The sequence below is a fragment of the Solea senegalensis genome, linkage group LG16, assembly GCF_019176455.1.
Source record: "Solea senegalensis isolate Sse05_10M linkage group LG16, IFAPA_SoseM_1, whole genome shotgun sequence".
Lineage (NCBI taxonomy): Eukaryota > Metazoa > Chordata > Actinopteri > Pleuronectiformes > Soleidae > Solea > Solea senegalensis.
In genome coordinates this window covers 12554995-12576162 of record NC_058036.1, presented here as the reverse complement: position 1 = coordinate 12576162, position 21168 = coordinate 12554995, and the positions used below count along the sequence as shown (strand labels likewise).

At 38.8% G+C, this 21168-nt stretch overlaps 1 protein-coding gene across 3 annotated transcripts in view; it reads right to left on the bottom strand.

Annotated features, from left to right (window-relative positions):
- The window catches only part of alk (ALK receptor tyrosine kinase), a 344081-nt gene that overhangs the window by 65480 nt on the left and 257433 nt on the right, over window positions 1-21168 (bottom strand). For all 3 annotated transcript variants that reach the window (XM_044047761.1, XM_044047762.1, XM_044047763.1), the window contains exon 5: window positions 7691-7824. In XM_044047761.1, the coding sequence (XP_043903696.1) occupies window positions 7691-7824 (134 nt within the window). The remainder of the gene's footprint in view (window positions 1-7690; window positions 7825-21168) is intronic.

The following is a 21168-nucleotide window of genomic DNA, read 5'->3' as shown; positions in this document are numbered from 1 at the left end:
CCTGTTACTTCTTCTGTTGCTTTTCTGTCTCCAGTACCGACCCGGTGCTTTCATTGGAATGACATGGTAATATTGTGTAACTTTTTGATCCCTGATAGACTTAAGACTTTGGGACAAAAAAAAAATTCCCTTAGGTTTGCTCCATGTTGACAGGACATACGATTTATACAGAATTGTCAGTGGCACAGGCTTTTTTTTACGACTGGATTAACTTCTAGCAACTGGGGAGGCTACTGAAGATCAATGCTAGTGACCCAGAGCACTATCATGACAAAATGATAGTGAATATGGTAAACTGGCCATAAAGGAATGAACAAGGTCAACAACAATTTTTACTTGTAATAAAATGTGCTATAAAATACAGGATTGAGTGATAATTAGGGGCCAAAAGAGTGCGAGGAAAACATTCCCTCAATCATTACACCAGCAGCAGCAGCAGCAGCAGCAGCAGTATCTTTGTGGATTTTAAGAACAGATTCAAGCTGTTGATATTAAATGCTGAGCCTACCATCTGCAGCCTAAGCAGAAATCCAGATTTATCAGACTATGCTGTCTATATTGATGGTGAGTCTGTATCCAATACAATTTCAAATGTGTGTTCTCGTCTGTCAGTAGAATAAACTGCATGTCCCGCTGTTTCAGCCCTCAAAGTATTTTGAGATTTCTTTAAGTTCATTACAGTTTAAAAAAAAAAAAAAGAGTTACTGTAGCCTCTCTTTGTCAGCTGTTTCTAGTCTAACCATTTTCCTTTGACTTCTGTCTTTAGCACTGTGTTTCTATCCACATAAGTGCTGCTCACTGGTTTTTCGGTCTAACAAAATCGTAGTTGTGTGTGAAAATCCCAGGAGCTCAACTGTTTCAATAATATTCACACCTTCCAGTCTGGCACCAACAACCACGTCAACATCACTAAGATCACATTTTCTCCCATTTACATTAATTTAATTTAAATTCATATTTAAAGATGCAATATTTCTTCATTATATTAACCTAAAAACATTTAGTCTATTTTCTATTTATTTCTATTCAAGGTTAGTGGTCTGTTTCTTTTTGGTTACCTTTTAATGACATCATGTGCTTTATTGTCACGGCTATAACTTCCAGCGTGAATCCACTATGAAAGGAAATATTCAGTTCAACAAGTTAGCCAGTGTGTTGTCTTTTGCTTTTGCCTTTTATCGTGTGTATTTGCAACTAATAGTACAAAAAGTACTCATTGCCATTTGCTGAGCGATCCTCCTCTGACGGTCAAACAAGACAACAATTCCATCTGCCGCTTCCCAACATCATCACGCTAGGTCTTTTGTTATTATATTGATTGAGAGATCCTAATTGCACACTGTGGATTTAAATAACACCTTTTTAATGCATAAAATGGAGTGAAAAACACAACATTAACTGTAGCTTCTGACCTATATGTGCATAATTCTATGAATTGTAATGCTGCAACATCATTGGCTGATTTGATGATTGCATGAATAAGTAGTATAAGTGTTTTTATGGCTGTGCACAGTGGGTGTAAATTCTGCTGTGTTAAATAGGGAGTCACATTTTAAATAATTTAAAAACGTTTTGATTGGTTGCCACATCGTGACATTGTACAATTATTTGAGCGAAATAGACAAAGGTCACTTGAGGACCAAACACACAGGACACTTTTCTCTATGGAGACCTGTTCATCTATTATTACTGTAAATACTATGTTTTATAAAGAATGGTCTGAAAAACAAATCCCAATGCAAAGAGCTAAATGTTCCAAAGTCTGATTATATTTCAGATAATAATCATCGCCTCCAGTGCAATAAGAGTTCTGCTTTTAAAGGCGGTAACAAGCAATAGCAAGCATCACGATGTTCGACAGCCTAGCTCATAGTATGTCTCCTGTGTCCCCCTCCAACCCCAGGTATGTTATCGGTTAGGGTTTAAATTATGCAATCATGGGTTAATAGTATTCCTCAGTTATGGTTCCAACAGTAAAATGGTTATTCAGAAATGTTATTAATTTATTGATTGAGTCTGAGCATAGACCTCCTTCAAATACATACATATATGTAATTATTTTCAAAAGTTAGTTAGTTCTCCTAATGTAAAATAATGAGAAATTAAAAAAAAAGTTAATCCTTAACTTATTTCGTTTAGTTGTTTATCTTACAAAGAACCGGTTATGAACATGACAGTTGAACACAACAAACAACCCCTTTAGAACACAGCATATTTATGTGATGTGTGAGTGAAATGCTTCGTCCCTAACATCCAGGAATGTCTTCTTCCATGACAGGTCAGGGTTGATTAAGACATCTGTTCCATTTGGCATGTGTATGCTGAGAACGCTATACTTGGTGCCCTTGGTCATTTAACACTTGCTCAGGATCTTAAGATGAAACTGCCTGTATAGATTAAATTGGAAAAGTGCCTGCATTAAAAACTCAGTGTAGAGGAGACGCTGCACGGGAAAATTGTTAAGGCAGGAGATTGGATGTACCACGTGTTGCAGCTTAGAATTGCCAGATAGAGGCCTGACTTAGCAGAGTTTTTTTTTTCTTTTCTTTTTTCTTTGTCATTGGGCTAACAATGCATGACCTCCAACAAGTCTTAAATAGATCTAAAAGTATCCAGAGCCATCAGAAGATCTACCGATCTGCACATCAATTAACACCATGTTAAACTGGCAGGTAAGTGAGCCGTGTTTTTTCTCCGAAAGACTCCTCACCTTTTCACATACCTTAATGAATGAATGAATGAAACACAAATGCAATGATCATGTTTGTTTGTTTTTTAACTCCAGGGTTATGGTTATAGTCTAACGCCTTGGTCTGTAATTTGTCAGGCGAAACACTTTTTTATCTGTTGCTCTTCACTTCCACAGAGAAATCAATAAATAGAGTTGTCTTGGGGGAACATAAGAAAAAATATAGCTACACTGCAGCTGATACATCCCAACCCTCTCCTGTCATTTATTTATTTTTGCAACCGCTCTGACCTCAAGAAACATGAACACACACTGTCTGAAGGAGAGAGCTGTGAAGACAGATTCATTGATACTGACTGCATCATGTCTAAGTCACATGTAAAAAAAACACTGACAAGTTAGCACCAGAAAACTAAATCATTCAGTGTTTTAGAGACCAATTACAGAACATTACTGAAGTTAAATGTGAAAAAAAATGAACAAGAATAAAACGGTTTGACCAGGGATTAAAACACAGCCTACAGATAAGATGTCATGGATCATTAAGCAGTTTGAATGTCTATCTGTTGGCAGAATCGATATGAAGTAGCCAAAATAAAAACCCACAGAAAAAGGACTTTCCAGCTGTTTCCGGACACAAAGATAATTGATTCTTCATGATTGGGATGTTTTCCAACTGCAAACTCAAAAAGTGTGTGTGTGCATTAAAAGGGAGATTCTAATCCAACGTTATAGACATGATGAATACAATAACTTATTCATGACTAATAATTATGAGGCTTAATATTTTCCACCATCAAAACAATCAAACCTTTGACAATAAAATCTTGTGTTGCTGAATGTAAATTCATGCTTGTGTATCAAATCTCTCAGTGTTTTGGCCCTGTTGCATTTTAACTTCTGCTCCATGGGATTCAAATGTCAGCCGAAACTATCGCAAGTATTATGGATTTGGTGAAGGTAGACAATGACTTGTTTGGGAAGAATAATTTTAAGTATAAATGGTTGTGATGTTGCAATAACACAGGCAACAATGGAACCAGTTACACATTGTCACTCATGCTTGCAAGCCACTGTGTCACTGGATCTCTTAACATCAAATATTTATGTATAATTGCCTTTTAATCCCATAAAAAATTACTTAAATTTATACATGCAGTCAGGGTGAAATTGGAAACAATTAAAGGCTCATGCTGGAGATCTTCCATGTATTTAAAAGGAAGCCTCGGTATGACACTGAAAGGCTTTTTCCCTCCAAATCACCACCACACATCCATCCACATGTCCAACACTCTCCTCACTCCATCAGCTTTGTCCAAACCCATTTCCCTCATTGCGTCTAAAGGACCATCTGTGATTGATGGGCCTGGGGACACCCTCACTCTGCTGTGTACCTAATCACAAAGTATAGACTCACTGTGACGCTCCATTAGGAGCCCGCAGCACCATGGTGTAATGGTTAGGGAAATGGGCCAAGAACGGGAAGGTCACTGGTTCAAAGTCCCATGGGGTTTTCCCACTGCCTTGTCTCAGCTACATGTAAAAATGGATGTGTGACAGTTTGCAGGGTAATGTACTAGCATAAATACAGAGTAAGCTCTTGGATAAACATTGCTTTAACTTGTAACGTGACCTTCTGTCTTGTCATAGACAAAGTCGCGATTGACACATCTGGCAATGAGCTTGTCAGTTAACACATCAGTTTACTTCCAGGGGAGAAACAAAAATGGCATTGAGAGATCAGCTACACTTGACCAATTTGGTTCTATGACACAACCATCAGAGAAATACTGGGCAGAAGGGATTCTAACTTCCTGTCAGGAAGGATGAGCTTCAAAAACAGGCATATATCCACACAAGTCACTTTCAGGGCAACAAATTGGATTGCTTGTTGGCCCTGTGACTGATGAGTTAATTAAAGTGGAGGGGTATAGAGAAAGAAGTCACACACTCCTCCATTTATTTATCCTGTATTGACTATATCTCTGAGCACTTCACTGGGTTGAGTAATCGCTGCCTTTCTGCACAAGAAAACAACGAAGACAGAGGAAATGGACACTGTATTGTCAAATATGATAAAAACTGAATAAATCAGAGAGATTACACAAACTTCACAAAATCGTAAAAACCCGACTCTTAACTATTGTATCTCAAATAACGGTTAAAAAGCACCACATGAAGTTGGTAATCCTACTAGCTGATTTTTGAATTATGCTTTTCCTGAAAGATTCCTCTCAGCCTGCAGGAAATCATTATGCAATTGCCCCAGTCAGAAATACAGAACATTACATGTTCACAGATTTCAATCTGAGAAGACTGAAATGACAACATCTGTCACCAATAAATGTGTTTGATTTTTAACCATCCATTCCAAAAGGCTGGTGACTAATAGGTGTAATTAGATAATGTTGAGCACAGGGGACTGGAACAAATAAAGCAAACAACTATCTTTGCCAGGGAATCAGTTTAAGAGTCCTAATCGAACAACCTGTCTTCATGTTCTGTGCTGGGTAAGAAGGGAGGTAATTTGAGCCCAGGCTTGTGACAGGTGCTGGAGGGGAGAGTGGGGGAGGTTTAGAACACTGTGAAATGCGGTGAGGCTGCACGATGAGCGTGCCGAGACGGATTAAGGCTTAGTTTGGGTGTGGGATGTGAGTAGTAGGTGTTGTGCTGCGAACCCAGGTGGTGCCTGAGGAGAGTACAGTACGTCCGCATTTTCTCTCTACAAGCCACAGCTTATGTGCTGCCTGGCAAGAGGAACACGGTGAACCAAGAGAACAATTAAACACTGTTCAACTGTGTCTGGATTTGCATGAGCAACAGCAATGTGCTCCCTCCAAACAGTAACGGAAAAGACACTGGAGAATAATTAACCCTGCATTGGAACTGATACTGATTTGTTTGTGCGTGAGCTGCTTTTATGCTTGTTTTGCACACTTATCAGACAGAAGTGACTGACTCGCTCAGTCCTGTGCTGTGTTGAAGGTTCAGGGAAGAGATATGAAATGTACAGGTAGTTTAGTTTCTTTTACATGATATCTTTTTCAGGCATGCATTGATTTACATGTACCAAAAAGGCCTGCATAAAGAGGAATTCAGATGTTGCTGATTTGTTATCAGTGTGCCAGTGTTGGCCAGCTGTGAGAGACTTGTTATTATCTATCCTGCATTGTTTCCTGACATCAGGTCTAAACATATTCATGAACCAAATTCGAAGACCTAAAGCTCAACAGATCTTTTTTGAAAGATTTAACCAATGTTCCTTCTTCAGTCAATGTTGACCGAGCATAAAAGCTATTTCATTGTTGCAGAGCTTAAAGAGACTCACCCTCTATAAAAGTAGAGAAGATTAGGTTTGCTGGACTGTGTGTATGTCTCTGAATTCAAAGAGGCCCTTGGGAACGATTCCTTTTGAGATGTTATATATGGTATTATAGGAAAATATATAATCTAAACTCTGCTCGAAAACAAGCAATGACGTAAAATGGGCTTTGAAGAAGCTTTGCACAGTACTCGGCCATCTGTCACATGTCATCTGTCTGTTGTCCAAGTGATCCACCCAAACTCTCTGTCCAGAAACCAGGGCAACAGAAGACGATCATTCTTGAAAAACTGTTCACACAACAAGTCAATATTCCCAGATGTCCAATGAATCTTCAAAAAGACTTGGCCAAACTTCTTCTGAATCTTTTATGCCCCGTGTGTATCCTGAAACCACAACTAATAAATGAATAATAACAAGCTTACAAAAGTCTACAACTGTGACAGCCATGTTTTTGGTAAATGCTGGCAGCTACAGTTGGAGTTAAGGTTGTTTTTTCAAGGAGTGATTTTTAATTTTCTCTGAACTAAAGAGGCAAAAAAGAGAAAAACAGCTCTGTGTCTCAAAGAGAATTCTTTAAACATTCTACACTATGTACTCAACATATTTTCTAATGATTTGAAGAGTGCTGAGCTGAAGTGCAAGCATAATGCTAATCCATTAACATAATAAAAAAAAAAGTAGGTATGTTGGTAAGCAACATTCATATCAATGTAGAAATCTCTTTTTGAGTTCTGCTGCCAGTTTTAAGATTTAATTTAGTCCATAATAAGCAGCTACTGGAGGAGTATCATCCTTCACTTGATTATTCCTTTTTATGTTGAGCAGTCTCGAGCACAGTCTGGTAAACAAGGTGGGTAACTTTTCTTCCGAAAGCTTGAAATTCACTCAGTCACTAAGTCACTCACTATCATGCACTTTTAATGAAGCTGTTAAAGATATGAAGACATAGTATATTAACATAGATTTGGATGATATTAGAATGTGTACGGTGCTACAATGTGTCCCATTAAAACATCATCTGCTTGATATGACATTTTTGCACCATTCTGCCCAACAGACATCTGTCAGAAAAAAAGGGGGATTTTGTGCTCATTTCCTCAGTACTGCACACTTAAAATGTTTGAACACGTGTTGTTGTGCTTCTGCATCTAGCACAGAGGAAATTGAATCAGTTACATTAATCCAATTTCAGTAGTTTCCAAGGTTGACAGAGAGGCATATTATTTCAGTCTCAAGCAGAGTGTGCATTCATTCTTTCATCCATTCATTCCACAACATGGTGTAATGAATTTGAAAACACAGATTGGAGCTGTGCAATTTCCAGTTTGACATGTTGTAACTGCTGTGAGAAGACATGTGAGACACATTTTAGTCTGCAAACATTTCAATATTCAGACACTTGCACTCCAAGACAAACTGAACAATTGAGCAGGGATTCAAAGTATTTGTGTATATCAATTTTATATGTATATATACATATATATATATATATAAATATTTGCATTATTCTGAGCTGTGATGAGAATAATTTTGGACATAGTCTTCTTTTCAATAAACTCACAACATTAACAATCCATTCTTTACTTTGTAAGTTGTGCTGCTCACAAACAAACAGACAAACATAGCGGAAACACAACTCCATTTGTGGAGTAACAGACATGGATATAACAACTTACCCATGGTGCAGTTGGTGGTGAAGTGGGGCTCGATAGTGGCCATGTCATCCTGTGGGATCCGCTGATCATAACTGGCAGAGACCCGAAAAGGCGATCCTCCGTGGGTGCCCAGGGTGAGGTGGACCACTGCCCAGCTGCCAAGGAGAGAAAGCAGGAGCAGGGTCAGTGCGAGGAGCAGACACCATGACTGACAGAAAAACCCACATCCGCTGCGGGGGACGGGGGTTAGAGTAGCGCAGGCCTGCAATGTCTGAGCTCCTAAAGTTTCAGCGGAGGGACTGTCCAGGGCTTCAGTGGAAGCAGTCATGGGGACGTCCTCATTCTCCTCCACTTTTGGAGGGATGCTCTCTTCCTTAGTCTGGTGGTGCATGACCCACCCTAAGAGTCCAGCCCAGAATTTTGTGCAGGTTTAGAGGTGACCAAGGTGCAAAGGGATGCCTCGGTTGAGAGCTGAGTGTGGAGATGGCTCAATACCCAGGCTTTACAGCACACTGTTCCAGGTGTGAGGTTCAGAGACAACAACACACTCAGGTCAAGTCCTTGTGCTGAGTTAAGCTGCAGTCCTGCGGTGAATGCCGTCCTCCCTCGCCCAGCGACTGGCTTTGTGTAGTTCAACTGTCCCTAATTTTATTAAGCAAATTACACGGATTTCTCTTTGGCTCCGAGCTCATCAACATCTCCCTCTCTCTCTCTCTCTCTCTCTCCCCCTCCCTCGCTCTACCCTCCCCTGTCTCTTGTCTACCCCTTCACTTTTGCATACATAATAATACATCATTTGTTTACCTACATATGCTACAATACATGGCAACAAGGCTTGAGCTTCAGCCTATTTCTTTTTCGGTCACTGATTTTGAGAAATGATACAGAACCCACCCATATGCAAGACTTGTGTAAGCACTGGCATTGTGCAGCTCAGACAGGAAGAGAATATAATTTATAGTTAGTTCATATATGAACTGAAAATAAGAATGGCTCAATAACATCTTTTTGTGTCCAATATAATAGTGTTGTCACAACCCTGCGTATCGCCCAACACTGACATCACTGATATCTGATACAGTCCTTTTACATGTCCAAACCATCATGCTGTCAGTGACGCATTTTTTGTGCTGATAAACAGACTGCAGCATGACTCAGTTAAAACGCTGTTGCTGCTTTTTATTTACTTTTGTGGACTCTGTGCTTGGTGAAGTTTTTATGTGACATTTTGGGGGTTTGGGATTGGCTCAGTTCTGAAGGTTTTCTTTTTCTAATGTCTGATCTTATGATTGTGTCCTGTATCACACTGATACCAATACTGAGCAACTCACTGGCTCATCCCTTCATGGCAATTCTCCTACTTTGGTTCTAAAAGCCCAGACTGTTCTTTCTAATTAAATAATACAGCTCACATTTATTTTTTTTATCTTCACAAAAAACAAATAATTCTTGTAAGATACAACTGAATCATCTCATTTGATACTTCTTTCAATAAAGCTGAGCTCTAATTTCAGCTACGACAAAGCATGGCACAGCCAACACCAGCCGACCTCTGGTGAGAAGCATGGACAAGGCTCCTGTATACCGTATGTGATGAAGTATACGTATGAACCGGAGGCAATTGCTCTAAGACAGCAAGGGAAGCTCTCCTTCCTCTAAAATATCATAAAATAAATGGTTGTTTGTCTCTATGTGTCCCTGCAATGGACTGGCTTCTGTGCAGGGTGTACCCCGCCTTTTGCCCTATGTCAGCTGGGATTGGCAGGAGCGTCCCTGCATCTGCAGGATAAAGTGGTAGAAGATGGATGGATGGATGGATGGATGGACTAAAAGTGTGCTAGAACACGATATATCACAGAACGTCCGATGCGATTTTCTTCTCATACATTCCTATAGCAATAGTGCATTAAAACCAGCGGAAGCTCAGATTCATTTTATTTCTTTGAGACAACACCGAATACTTTCTTTTTACTGACTGAGATACTGATTGGATAAATGCGGCAACATCGTCCCTTCTAGGGAAACTCAATGTCTCTGGGAGTCAATGGAGCAGTCACTGGCACCCAGCACAGAGACTGGGCTGAAGCATGATGATTGGAGGAACTGTCTGAAAAGCGGAACCACTTTTGATTGACAGTATTATAGAAACATACAAGAGACTGGAGCCTTTTCTGTCTCAGTCCCATGTGGAGTTTGAGGGTGAAGTCTACAACTAAGTGGAAGCAGGTTGTGTCATTTGCGCATTTCTGTTAGTGTTTTTCTTTACAGTGTATAATATGTACTATTATAGCATTTCTTTGTTTCAGTTGTTTGTTTGTTTATTAACCTTTATCAATGTCACTTTAATCGTATTTATGCATTAATAACTGGGCCTAAAACTAGCTTCCCCTGCTTTAAAGACCAGCAATGCCACTGGTATGTACTGTTGTCAGTGTCAATGAGAAAAGAGACCAAGATGAACTAAACACTAATTAAATGCATATAAGTAAGTTATTGAGGGCATGAGTAAGTCTTGGTAAGTATCACAAATCCTGTGTATTTAATGCAGTTTAGTTTTAACCAGAACCCTTGGAAGTGAAGCTAACTAATGTTAGAAAATGAAATGTTTTGACCCCCTAAGTTATAATTCAAGGCGCAAATAAAAAGCCAACTGCAACAAAAGTAATTGCACTCATTATTAGATAAGAGCCAGTCTTTGATTTTTAAATAGCGTCTGCCTTTACTTTTTCATGGGCGTGGATAATACCAGTGTAAAAACTAATCTGTCGAGAGATGTTTTTACAGATTATTCTTTACAGCTGATCTTTGTTGAAGGGATTTTGTTGCTTTAATTCCACATTAAATACTCCAGAGATGCATCACAGTTATCAGAGGAATTTCCAAGCTTCTTGAGGTTGATAGCCATGTTTTCATTAAATACCATGTGTACTTAATTCCACTCATGCAGCACTAGGACACTGGAAGTCCTGGCCAGGTTTACAGCAAACATGCTGGGCCTTATCTGATCCAAGCTAATTTATTTTGGTTACATCCAACCAAAGAATATACTACCAAGATTCATCAGGCTTATGTTTTGTCAACCAAATATCCACAGATGACTCTAACCCAGGGGTAGGGAACCTATGGCTCGCGAGCCAGGTGTGGCTCTTTTGATGATTGCATCTGGCTCGCAGATTTCGGCTTTTCAGATAAAACATAAAATATTACCACTTGTTTTAATCCATCCATTGATTTTGGAAGTGGAGGAAACGCAAGTGAATGACATAAATGCAGCACCGTTCTATTCCCTGGCTTTGGATGAGTCAACAGACGTAAGTCATTTGTCGCAGTTCAGTGTGATTGCAAGATATGCTGCTGGTGACACACTGCGCGAAGAAAGTCTTGCTGTTCTGCCTATAAAAGGGTCCACAAGAACCAGAAGTCGCATTAATGGTGAGTATTATAACAACATTATTTAAAAGAATAAATTCAGAGGCTTATTATACTCACATTTAGTTAAATTCAGTCTTAAAATATATTATATGGCTCTCACTGAAATAAATTTGCAAATATTTTGCTTTCATGGCTCTCTGAGTCAAAAAGGTTCCCGACCCCTGCTCTAACCATTGCTGTAACTCTGTTTTGGCTTTTGAAAGTAGATTCTACACAAGTTCAGACACCATAAACTTCATGCTAAAAATATGTTTACTATAATAGTATATACAATTTACTGTTAAATAATAGTTTAAATAATATAAAGCTTAAGTCTGTTTCTGAAACAATTCCCCTCTTCACAGCCATCAGTAAATAATGTTATCGCTGTGTCTAGTGTCTGTCACACTAAACAAATTTAGTTTGGAGTGAATTTGCTGGCGCTAACCAACCTGCCAACCTATGTGATTCATGGTGGTTTAATGCTGTTTTACAAGTCATTCAGACATGATGTAGTTACTATGAACAAAACTGTCCTCACATCACTCCCTCCTCTACTCTCCTTTAAACAGTTACGTGTTCTGTGTGTTTTGTGGAGGAGTGCAGATCTGAGATGGCGGGATGTGTCGGTTGCTCCTAAACTACATGGGAGCCCCCCTCCCCCTAAGAAAGGTATAATTCTTCCTCAGATGTCATATAATAAGTGCAATTTTACCAAAGGTTATAATCAGACCACTGTTGTGTTCCTTTCATCGGGTCTTTGTTTTTTGACTATGTCAAATGTTGGGAAGTCGTAAAACAGCTTGAGTTTATTTTTTGGGTTTATCTTGTGCATTATTTGGAGAGAATTGTACTAGAGTATAGCAAATATAAATGCACACATGCAAACCCCACTACACAAACAGGCTCTGTGCTTTTCTGATTTCCCCAATGTCTGTGCTCTGACTCACAAGGCTTTGCATTACTTTGCTGGCTTCCCCTCTAATCATTTGGTTTTTTTATGTTGTCTTGCGATTCCCTCTATCATATTCCCTCTTTCAATGCTGTCACCGCTTTCTAGTCCCTTTTCACCAAACACTCCTCCTCCTACCATCTCTCTCTGTCCCTTCAATCAGATTTAGCTCAGAGTGGAGCAAAGGTTCTGACCAGAAGGGAAGTAATGTTATAGCAGCACAGTACATCGTTAGAGAACAGCTTTGCAGTGTGGGACCTGCTCCCTGCCATATCCCATAATAGAAAGAAAATGAAGGCTTAGATAAAGGCTGCCACTGTAGCTTTGATAACCTTGAAAAAAAAAATGGCAACTGAGCAATATATATATGGAGTGGCCAAATTTAGAAATGACCTCTCTATTAAATATGCAGAATGATAATGATAGGATTTTAATGTCATATATTCATGTTTCACTCTTTTTGTGCGCAAGATTAACAAAAAAAATGTGCTAAGCATTGCAATATACATGGACCAAGTTTCACTGCATCCAATGTAAAGTGATAATGCAAAGCTGACCTTTCATCTCCTCGCAGTGCAATCACATACAAAAGTCTCCAGGACAACTGAATTATTTTTATGTATTATCACGCTGCGTCTGGGGCTGGAGCTCACAGTTCTGATTAACTGAGCAGTGGATCAGAGCGGAGCTGCCAGAGTACATCACTAAAACGTTTAAGCCTAATTAGTGGCATACAATGCAAGGCACAGTCCTAAGTATGAATAAATAAAAGGAAAATGAATGATAAAGTCTCCATGCAGGAATTAGATATACATGACTAATGTGAATACAGATGCTGATAAGTCTCATTATAGTCCTTTGTGTTTTAATGGATAGTTGGTTATTTAACAAAAGTCACCTGACTTTTGTTCCGACTCCTGTTTGGCGAAAGACTCCCCCATGATGAGAATGTCATTTCTGCTCCGCAGAAGAACAAAACAGCTCGCGCCAATAAATCACTGAATTGAATTGAAAATTCTCATTTCATAATGCTATTCATTTATGCTCCCTTAGTGCCCTGCTCTGGCTAATGTAACTCTTTTAATTTTCATTTGGTGTACGCGTGTGTTAGGGAGGATGCTGGATAACCACATTAAGTTTTGTTTTTCTTGTGGCTTCTGGTTTGCATTAACAGTAAATCTCATACATCAACCAATACAAACACAACATCACGGACAAACAATACATTAAGTATTGTGTTACACAGTGGCAATGTTTCCCGAAAGCTGTGAGACTTGGCTGGACACGGACACATAAGGCTAGCGCAGATGAGTCATATGGTTTTCCAAAAGACAACAATCTGGAAGTAAGAATATACTGCCTAGCCATCAGGGGTCAACTCCGCTTTTTGCAAAAGAGGTCCGTTAGTAAACTCTCTTGAGGAGTTAATGGTCTCAGGCAGTTTCAGGTCCTCTTTATTAGCACATGATGTCAATTTTTTAAAGCATGACACATAATGTATGGGTGGACACCAGCGTAATTGACAGCTGGTCTCATTCAAAAGGAGTCTGTTTGCAGGTGACACCTCTGAAATTACACATGCAAGGCACAGGCCAAATCGCAATTCTGGAGGCTTCAAAACCGGAGTTAGTATTTCTAGGGGTTAGGACCATGACCATTTTAAGGGCAGATTTACATTTTCCTATTGGGAAAAGAAAAAAATCTAAAGGTCCAGTGTTTAACATTTTGGAGAGTTTCTCCAGAGAATAATATTTCTATAATACCTCATTCCCACTTGGTTCAGCAGTGGGAATGTCACCAGTGGGAATGTCTTTAACCAGCATTCCCTCCAGGGTGAAATGACTCTGCAATGCACACAGGTTTTGGCTTTGGCTCCTATCAGCATCAGTGGGAATTTAAGTGAGACCAAAATGAACATGATCATTTCTTCTTCATCTGCTCTATTTTGTTAGAGATTGCAATGCTATGACCTGCATTCATCTTCCAGTTGTTAGCATTGCTGTTAGCATTTAAGTTGCGATTCTTGCTTTTTAAAACTTGGGACAGTGGTCGACACAATTTCATCAATTAAAACTAATTTGTACGATTGATTTAAAGAAAGGCCAAAGGAAAAGATACAAAATAATAACCATAAATAATCATTTTTGCATTTGTTGAGGCTGAGTATTACAGATATCACTCAGGGAACACGTAAAGTATATTAGTAGGCACATTCAATGGACAAATTTTATAAGGTACCAGTACACATAATGTTCCCTTGCAGTGAGAAGACCTGAGAAGTCTCAGGCCATTGTTTTTTTCATATTGCAGGTTTCACCATGCAGCAGAAACTATGAAAGGTGGCGAGATTAGAGTGCAGCACTGAAACATTTGCCTTTATTTATGTATTTGTTACACTAAGCACTTTTTACATTCTGTATTGGCTTGAAATACAATAACTTTCCTACATTTATCTCATGGTATCTGAATTGCCTGAGTGTTGTTTAAAAGTGTCCATTCTCCTCCTCCTCTCATTACAGTGGCAGCTGAGCTGCGGCTTTGGTGAGTCTCTACACTGTCCTCTCAATACGGGCCATCCATCTTCTATCACTTAATCCTCCACATGAGCGTCGCGGGAGCGCTGTGCCAATCTCAGCTGACATAGGGTGAGAGGCGGGGTCGTTGCGGGCCAGCCTAATGCTTTAAGTTGTTCTTACTGGGAAAGTCTGTTAAAACAACGCGAAAGTTGACTGTGTGCTTTTATGTTCTTGCTTTGTAAAGAGTAAACATCATATACTAATGCCTGACTATTAGCTGTTAGCTCATTTATTAAACTAAAAGAAATGTGTAAACTGGATTGTAACAAGGAAACATCTTGAATCACAATTCACATATTGAAGACAAAACGTAAAATTATTCATGTTTTTATGTGCATGTGTTTATCAGCTCAGCATCATTAGCACCTGTGTGACATACATTGCTCTTGTTTGGAGCACATGTGACATTAGCCTCCACTCACTGGTGATAAAGTGTGCAGTTATAATGATGTCCAAGCATCACATGTCATTTCTATCCTACCCACTTTCACAAGTGAGGCTGTGATTTCTGTGTTGGTTTTGTTGTGTATGTCGGGATCGCCCACGTGTTATGGAAAAAAAACCCGCTGTACCTCAGCTTCATGCTTCTTTGTTATGTGCGCTGGGTTGCGAGTTCTGCCTTTTCGTACCGCATATTTTAAGTTATTTAACATTTAAATAATCAGAATTTGGAATTTGTGAAGCGGTTCAGAATAATCTATGTCTGAATCTAAGAGTCAATATTTCTCCCCCACCCCTATGACTGACTTGTTTGCACGGTGAACAAATCACTTTTGCCCCGCCTGCTGGCTGCTGGCTCACTCGAGTCACAACAGAGCTCAGCTCAGCTGAACTGTGAGATGAACAAATCATTTCAGTAAGTGATTCAGTTCAGTTATCGACTCAACACTACTGTATATGTAATTTAGGCAAAGGCCTTGCTTTACTGAGGCCACCATCTTACACGAACCTATCTACAGCAGACTTAATTTTGAACCAGAAGCTTACGAGGAAATGCTCCACCCAACGCATGTTGGGTAACTATCAGGAGTTCGTATTTGCAGTCTCTCCACTAGATATCACTATTTATTACACACCGGTACCTCAAATGCTATAATCTCTTTGACTTCACCGTATAGTTGACTATGCATTTTAGGGTTTAGAGTAAATGCTTGGCTTATCGGTGAGATCCATCCATTTTCTACCAAATTGAATTGGATTATGTGAGCAGTTGACACAAAGCTGAAAGAGGATACTGAGGGCATCATATAAGTGTCTTCCTTGTGTGTTCATTGCTTCACTGCCTCAGTGATTTTCATCACATGTTGTTTGGATTGGATAGTTTTTCGTCACTATCCTGATTCAATTTGCTGAATGCAAATTGAATCAGAAAACTAATTAGAGAACTAATATGGAGAAAATGAAGGGAAAGAGAAGATATAAGATGAATTCAGCTGGAGGCTGTTGCAGGACAGAAAGACCATTGAGGAATGAAGACAGTCCTGCACTCAAGCACAAAACTGTTTGACAGTGGTAACAGATATTTCCGCCGTGTTACGCTGCTTGTCATTTTACTGTTTATGGTGTTGGCGTCATATCTCCTATATTTATCATATTGTAAACTGATTCAATTACACATCATTCAGGAAAGGCTTTCTTATGGGCATGATACCAAGTAGTGTATGTTACTCAATCGGTAATTGTGGATAAGTGATCAATTGATTGTCTTTTAAATAGGCCCTCAGTTTGATAAGTTCAACACATAAGGAAATATTTAATTGCACATGGTGACATTTCAACATGGCTCATTTCAAGTGAATAAACACTGTATTACATGTGCTCTCTCTTATTTTATTGGCTGCATGCTTTTTTTTCTGTCTTTCTACCTTTGTTCAACAACAAAAACGGTGAGGAAGACGAGCCATTTTCCACCACTTTATTCAGAACATCTCAAGTGTAGCTTCACTAATTAATCAAAGCAAACAGAGCTTGAACTGGAAAATGCAACAAGTGTATAAACTAGTTTCTGACTTGAAGAAAAAGTGGTGGAACATCATTATGCTGTGTCTTGCAGCAGTACACAAATACAGACGTACCACATAACAACTTCTAAGGTCTGATTCTGGCTGAACTTGTGTCTGTGTCGCAGCACTTTCATCTCCCAAAATGAAAATCTTTTAAAACAAATATGTAAGAAGATCTCGTTGTCTCATCCAAACAACATTCGGTAGAACACAACCTAGTAAATCTATGACAAAACAGTTCCCTTATAATTTGAATATCAACGAAATAGAGTACATAGTCTTGACGGAAGTCATTTTACTAACACCCTAAAATCTAGGTGCATGAAATGGAAAAGGTCCAAGTACTCTCTTGAATGCGTCTTGCATTTGCAGTAAAACTAAAGCAAGGGAAGGACAGAAATGGAAACCGTTTTACATAGTAATGGAATTTTCTCCCCCTAAGAGACACTGCCATAGGTTTCAATCATGTTGGCTATTTTAAACTGTAGGGCTAAGATGAAATTGATTGAAAACGATGCCGTGTATGACTATGTATAGATGTGGCAGGGGTTAGGAGAGTTAGGAGGGGGTGCTGCTGTGATTGGTGCGAGAACAGGATTAGGCCACACCGATTCCTGACAAAAATGGTGTAGTGGATTATGTCAAGAGAAGTGCAAATAAGATTGAATGGCCTGACATGGCCCAGCTAAATAAATGCCACTTCTCCAAACTAAACAGGACTTCTGAATCTAACTGTTGGGAGCAACATGCATATTATTTGTTTGTTCATACGCAAACCTCTTTGCTGTTGTCACCATCTGTGTCTTAAAATCATTTCTGCTCCTGTGTGCAGTGCAGGCAAGAGAAACACAGGGCTATTAGGTTTAATCAGCACTGTGTGAACTCTAGAGCTGCAACGGTTTAACTAGCTGAACAAGGTTCTCTCTGTATTGTGGTCACAGTTTCCGGTTTGGTTCGGTTTTGCTTTTTTGCACATTGAGGAGGAGAAAAACATTTGAAATGTTCATCGTCTCATTGTATTTTGTTTTGTACAAAGTTATATTCAGATATGATAACTCCAGAATAAAGCCAGTTAGAACCAGTTTTCACAACATACATCCAGTAGGAATACATTTTTTACAATCCACTGTACATTCTGTCTTTAGTGGCTTTACTTGAACTGTATATGAAATTACAACTCTGTTAATCTCCTATAAATCACTGGCTATGAACAGTCCACAAGCTTTTGTTATTTCTTTGTGTTTGTCTGATGGCCGAGTCCAACTTACTCATTCCTGCCATTGAAATGTCTGGGTGATGCCGGTGTAAATGGGCATTCACGTGAGATTGTGTTACTGTGAGCAGACTTGACTCGCGTTAAACAATGTTTACAGACAGTCTGTCTTGACGAGCTTCGCTCCATTGCTGCCACAGTTGACGCTAATGGAGCCACACAGTGGATTAAATAGCCTCGAAACATTTGCTTTTCTCCTCCACTCGCTGTTCTCCGCATGGTAACAGTCATTTCAAGTGTATAACACTGTTACATGTGCTCTAGCTCTTATTTTATTGGTTGCATGCTTTTTTTGTCTTTCTACCTTTGTTCAACAATAAACAATGAGGATTTTCCACCACTTTATTGAGAACACCTCAAGTGTAGCTTCACTAATTAATCAAAGCAAACAGAACTCGCTGTTCTACGCTGACACTAACACTGTATTTTACGGCTTCAGTTTCATTTCCATCTCAGCTAACGTTGCGTGACAGTTAATTATACAGGGCTGCTTTCAGGAATGTGGTAAAAAAAAAACAGGTCATGTATAAACACAGTTGCGCACACAATCCAATCCATGCAGAATCTATTAACAAAGAATATATACACACATTTAATCTACCAAAGTTTACAGTTTGGTTTTGCACCCCTAGTGAAGACATCTGACAATACTTTGATTCTTATAGACATTTGTTTATAATCGAATTGTACACACCACAGCTTTACTTTTTAATCACACTGGTTCACATTTGATCTTCTAAACATTTATTAATTTTAAAATTGCTACCCTGAATTCATATTTAATTGCTAAACCTACACACTTAAACTACATACATAAAAAGTGGGAATGGAAGGTAAAGCTGTGGGGGGGAATGGACTTAAGCCAAACATTAGGCACTGGACTGTGTATCCAACTGAGTCAGGGTTTCTGCAACATACAGTACAGGTATAATTGGCCATATTCTAATGTGAAGCAGACCCTCAGTTTGAGTCTCTCCATCCCAGGGTTCGGAAACCTGCAGCTCTTAAATTTGTGTCTCCAGTGGCTCTCTGTGTTTGTTTGTTTTTCCATTTTAATTCTTATTTATCATGGTTATAAGTCCAAAGTGTGCTTACATTCTCTCACTTGTAAAATATTTCTCCTCAAAGAGTGACCAGGTCCTTCATTTAACTCTGCTGCAGACTAAAGCATAGCTTTATTCGGGGCTGACTTTTGTCTTTTCTTTTTTATTGCAATATGTAATATAAAATAACAGTTACAATTGTCAAGTGTAAATTGTGATTACAACTTCTTGATTTGATGGATTTGGTCATATTTTAATATAATTCTTGTGCAAATCATGCAGTTAGAGCATAGCATGGCATTTTTAAACAATAGCTTGAGGTTACAACAACTATGATAGTCTTATATTTGTAATTTACACAAAAAGACTTATTCTGTTGATCAGTATCAAAATTGCACGATACATCTAACCTGGTTCAATGTTGTATTGATATTGATTGTATTGATTGAAGTAAGACCTACACAGTAAAGGGAGAATAATTCTAATTGATTGGATCTATCAATCTACACCTTTAAATAATTTCAATCATATTGTAATTTGCACCATTCATTTACTCATTTATTCATTATTGTGAATGTATTACATGGTGCCCTTTTGCAACAGGTCATAAAAATTGATATGCTAACCTTCAATCAAATAATAGAGGTCAATTGAACAGGGAATATTGACTCACCAGAGTGGCTTAGATTGGAAGCTATGGAAGAATGTATAAGGGACATTAAGAAGGAACAGTGCCAATGCAGATGGAAACAGATGGCTGGGATGTCTTAGTAGTAAATGTAAATGATGGCAATGCATCAATAGAATGACAGGTCGACAATAAAATCCTCATCTCCATTTTATGAGCTTTCTTCTCCAGCGTTCTAGGTTTTGCCAATAGAATTTGCCTATGTCTTAAGTAAGCGTCGTATCAAATGTGATGTTCACTGTTGGAACAGATCTGTAATGAAACAAGGTCTTTGGCATCTTCTGTTGAACATACTCACATGAATAAACTCTTTGAGTGGAGGTTAAAAGACAGCAATCATACAAATGTAATTGTTAGAAACCTTGTGGAAAACGCCATATTTATGATCAAAATGGCTTTGTGGGTACATCACCTGTCAATTTTTACAATTATAGCTACAACAAAAGATAGTGAATTTTAGAAAACATGCAGCAGATAACTTGCCTCTATGACAGAAGATCCAGGGGTCTTTCACCACCCAGAGTAGAATGTTTAATGTAAACCCGATAATTTGCGTGATGGTAACACTGATAGAATAAACACATTTCCATCACATTGACTCTGACCAGCCAGGTGGCTCCACAAGTGTTGATGTGTGTGGTGCAGCTATAAATTCTTAAGCACACGACAGTCAGTTTACATGAAATTAGAAAAATAAAACTCATTTTCTGTTAGTCCCACTAAAACCTAACTTCTAAAATACATGGTTACATGTACACAACTAAAATTGTGTCAGACTAACACACCCAACTGGGAGCCGAGGCACTACAGCACATATTCCTTCAGTCAGACCAGAGTCCGACTCAGTGCTCTGCACATGAACCACAGTTCCACCATTGGCTTATACCCAGAAATAACAGAAGAAGCCATGGGTTTCATAAAAGGATAAGACAACAGAGACAAAAACATGGTGAAATTCAGGCAGGTAAATGTTTTGGACTAACAAGCAGTTTTTATGGTTAGTCAGCTTAAATAATTGGAGATGTTTAAGTTCATGGATGATAAGAAAGACTTGGAATGGCACTTTATATGCTAACAACTAGCTGCAAGCTAAATTGGAAACTGCCTACTACTGCAATTATGTAGAAAGGGGGGTATCACCAAGCAACTCGGCACCATGTAAAATAAGCAAGGGGGATATGGTGACATAGAGCACTGTGCAAAGGTCTTAGGGCACCAGCAGCTTTCCTGTTTTTCATATATCAAATCTAATGGTACTTTTGCACATGGCTCTATCATAATTGCTCATTGTAGTTTAAATTTCTTCTTTCTCAGCCAACTGCGGCTAAAGTGATGAAGCAATATATAAAGTGATGTATTTCCCAGTTGGGAAAGCTCTCTTTAGCCTGATGCATACTCTTTACGTCTTATGGAGCCTAGACACCTGCTCTTTTGCCATGTTGAATATTCAAAAGTCACGGACATGGTTTTTTTTTGTCCCTTTTTTATCTCTCTTATGTATACAATGCACAGACAACCTCCCTTTCTTATGCTACATTTGTCCTTTCAGAAGT